Consider the following 2,593-nt stretch of genomic DNA (forward strand, 5'->3'; position numbering starts at 1 on the left):
GATATTAAATGAAACTTCTTATAAAATTAAGAGAATATAGCCATTTGTTGAAAATATGATTATTGTAATAATAATCACAAAGTGATGCAACGACCATTATGTATACTGAATTCTATTTTAAAAAGAACCGTCGAATTTTAATTAAGAAATTAAGGTTTTTTTTCTTGAACCTGACATGTACAAAGGTGTCGGGCCGAAAATAATTTCTTTTTGTCTAAAGTTTAGACAAAAAGAAGTTGAGAGGAGCTTTCCTTGGCCAATGAGTGTGGACTCCTTAGGTAAGAAGCAGACATTATTTTTAATTTTATCTCTGCAATCCGTACTGCAAATTGTTGTGGTCTCCTTAGCTAAGAAGTAGGCACGGCGGATTCAGGTTTATCTTCAAATAATTAACCAATTAAATATAAGGGAATAACGTGCTCATGATTCTAAGTATAACTTTGACCTACTCCTTGTCCCCCTCATACTTCATAGTTTTCTTTTACCTTTTGTTTGAACTAGATTAATATAGAAATGATTTTTTTTAAATAAGGTTATTTATATTCAGAAAAATAAATAAATTTTTATGAAAAATTTACAATAAATATGATTAAAGTTATTTTACTATCTATTTATATTTTTATATCAATAATATCATATTAATTATTTATTTTATTATAGAAAACTAACGGCATAATTGTTTATGATGAAATGAAACATTAATAGTATAATTTCCAATAACTCCTTTTTGCATGTAACATCTTTAAATTATTTTATTTTTATTTTTATTATTTATTTTATTATAATTATATTGATAAAATATTAATAATTAATAAACATATATATATATATATATTTTATTTTTTTTTATTTTTTGGTTATGTAATATAAATGTTTTTAAAAAATTGTGCATAACATAATCGATCATATTTTGTGAAATCATTCGTTATTATTTAAAACATAATTAATTATGTATTAATTTAGGAAATATTGCAAAATGTTGGAATACAAAGTTTTACATTGAGTGAAAGAAGGGCTTTACATTGAGTGAAAGAAGGGCTCGTTAAGGGTTTATATACACATAAATATCTCTAATGATAAGAGGTCTTTTGGAGTGGTATCAAAAGCAAACTCTTGAGGGCTTGGTCCAAAGCGGATAATGTTTTACCATGTGTGGAGTTCTATGTGTGTGTCATACCTCTCCCAACAAAAGTTTAATTTTATTTTTTGTATTTTTTAATATTTTATTACTTTATGTTTTGAATTTTCTCAAGAATGCTTCTGTCTTGAGTATAATATGCTTGATCCAAACAGACAAGTTTAGGCAAATATAGTGTGTAGAAGAAGACGAAGAATCGTACTGGAAATCAAATTTTCAAATGCAATAACTCATATACAGTAGTCCAACACAATGAAATTATCTTAATAAATTAAGTCAAAACAATAATAATAGTGAAATTAAGACAAACATCTACTCTTTTAAAAGTAAACTTTTATTTTATTTTTATTTCTCTTTATTTAAATGAATTTATTTTTATTTTTATATAATATCATATATATTATATGTATATATATATATATATATATATATATATATATATATATATATATATATATATATACTGAGAATACTATTATCTAGTTATATTTTTTACTTTATGTAACGTATCTTGTTAAATACTAAATATATTATATAATATTAGTAAAAAATAGATACTTAATGAGTATATATTTTAAAAACCGAAAGAAAATAGCAAGTATCAGAAAAAAGTAATATAGTAAGTGACTTTTATTTTGTCATGTTGGTGAAAGGTAAAAGTAATTTACAATGTATAGTGGACACTGGGCACTGGCAAGGGATTATAGCGTTTGAGGAAAGACTGAAACTCTGGTCAGAATGGTAGGCATGCCCGTTGTGCCACCCTTGTGTCACCTCAAAATCAAATCAACATAAACACTCTTTACAAACTCTGCCAGTAATTTTACCATACAGAGAAAGATGTTTTCCTTGGAAAACATCCTCCACTTTTGTTGGGATTAAGTCCAAGTCACAGTCACGTATAAGAATAAATAAATAAATATAGTAAATAAGAAACATTGTTTGAATTAAATCAATAATGATAAAAATAAAAACTAGGAAAAACTTGGTAAAGTTATTATTCCGTAATGTGTTGTAGATACAATTAACTTTGTCTATAAGTTGGTTGGTAGTAATATTAAGCAGTATTTTTTCAGAAATATTCTATAAGGAGCTCCACTCTTACCAACACAGCATTCCTTTTCTCCTCACTCTTGCTCCCCTCAGGTTCAGTTTTGTTCCAATTGGTTACCTTACCCTCACATGGAAATGGGAACCCTTGCCTCTGTTTTGTATCATACCACACCAAAAACTGAGCCATACGACGATAAAAATGTTGCACCTATGGTGTCTTGTTACAATCAGTGCATACGTCCGATCCTTGATGCTCTTGAGAACCTGAGGCGGCTAAACATCACCCAAGAAGGGATACAGCTTCCAACCATAGTGGTAGTTGGTGACCAATCTTCTGGAAAGTCCAGTGTCTTAGAATCTCTGGCTGGAATCAGCTTGCCCCGTGGACAAGGTATCTGCACA

At 28.0% G+C, this 2,593-nt stretch overlaps 1 protein-coding gene across 1 annotated transcript in view; it reads left to right on the top strand.

Annotated features, from left to right (window-relative positions):
* Window positions 1–2,225: 2,225 nt before the first annotated feature.
* LOC111242636 (dynamin-related protein 4C-like) overlaps window positions 2,226–2,593 on the top strand; it is a gene marked incomplete in the record, with an annotated part of 2,540 nt that continues 2,172 nt past the window's right edge. Inside the window, 1 exon segment of the mRNA XM_022787007.1 lies at window positions 2,226–2,593. Within this exon segment, the coding sequence (XP_022642728.1) occupies window positions 2,321–2,593 (273 nt within the window).

Source organism: Vigna radiata, chromosome 10, assembly GCF_000741045.1.
Source record: "Vigna radiata var. radiata cultivar VC1973A chromosome 10, Vradiata_ver6, whole genome shotgun sequence".
In the NCBI taxonomy this organism is placed as follows: domain Eukaryota; kingdom Viridiplantae; phylum Streptophyta; class Magnoliopsida; order Fabales; family Fabaceae; genus Vigna; species Vigna radiata.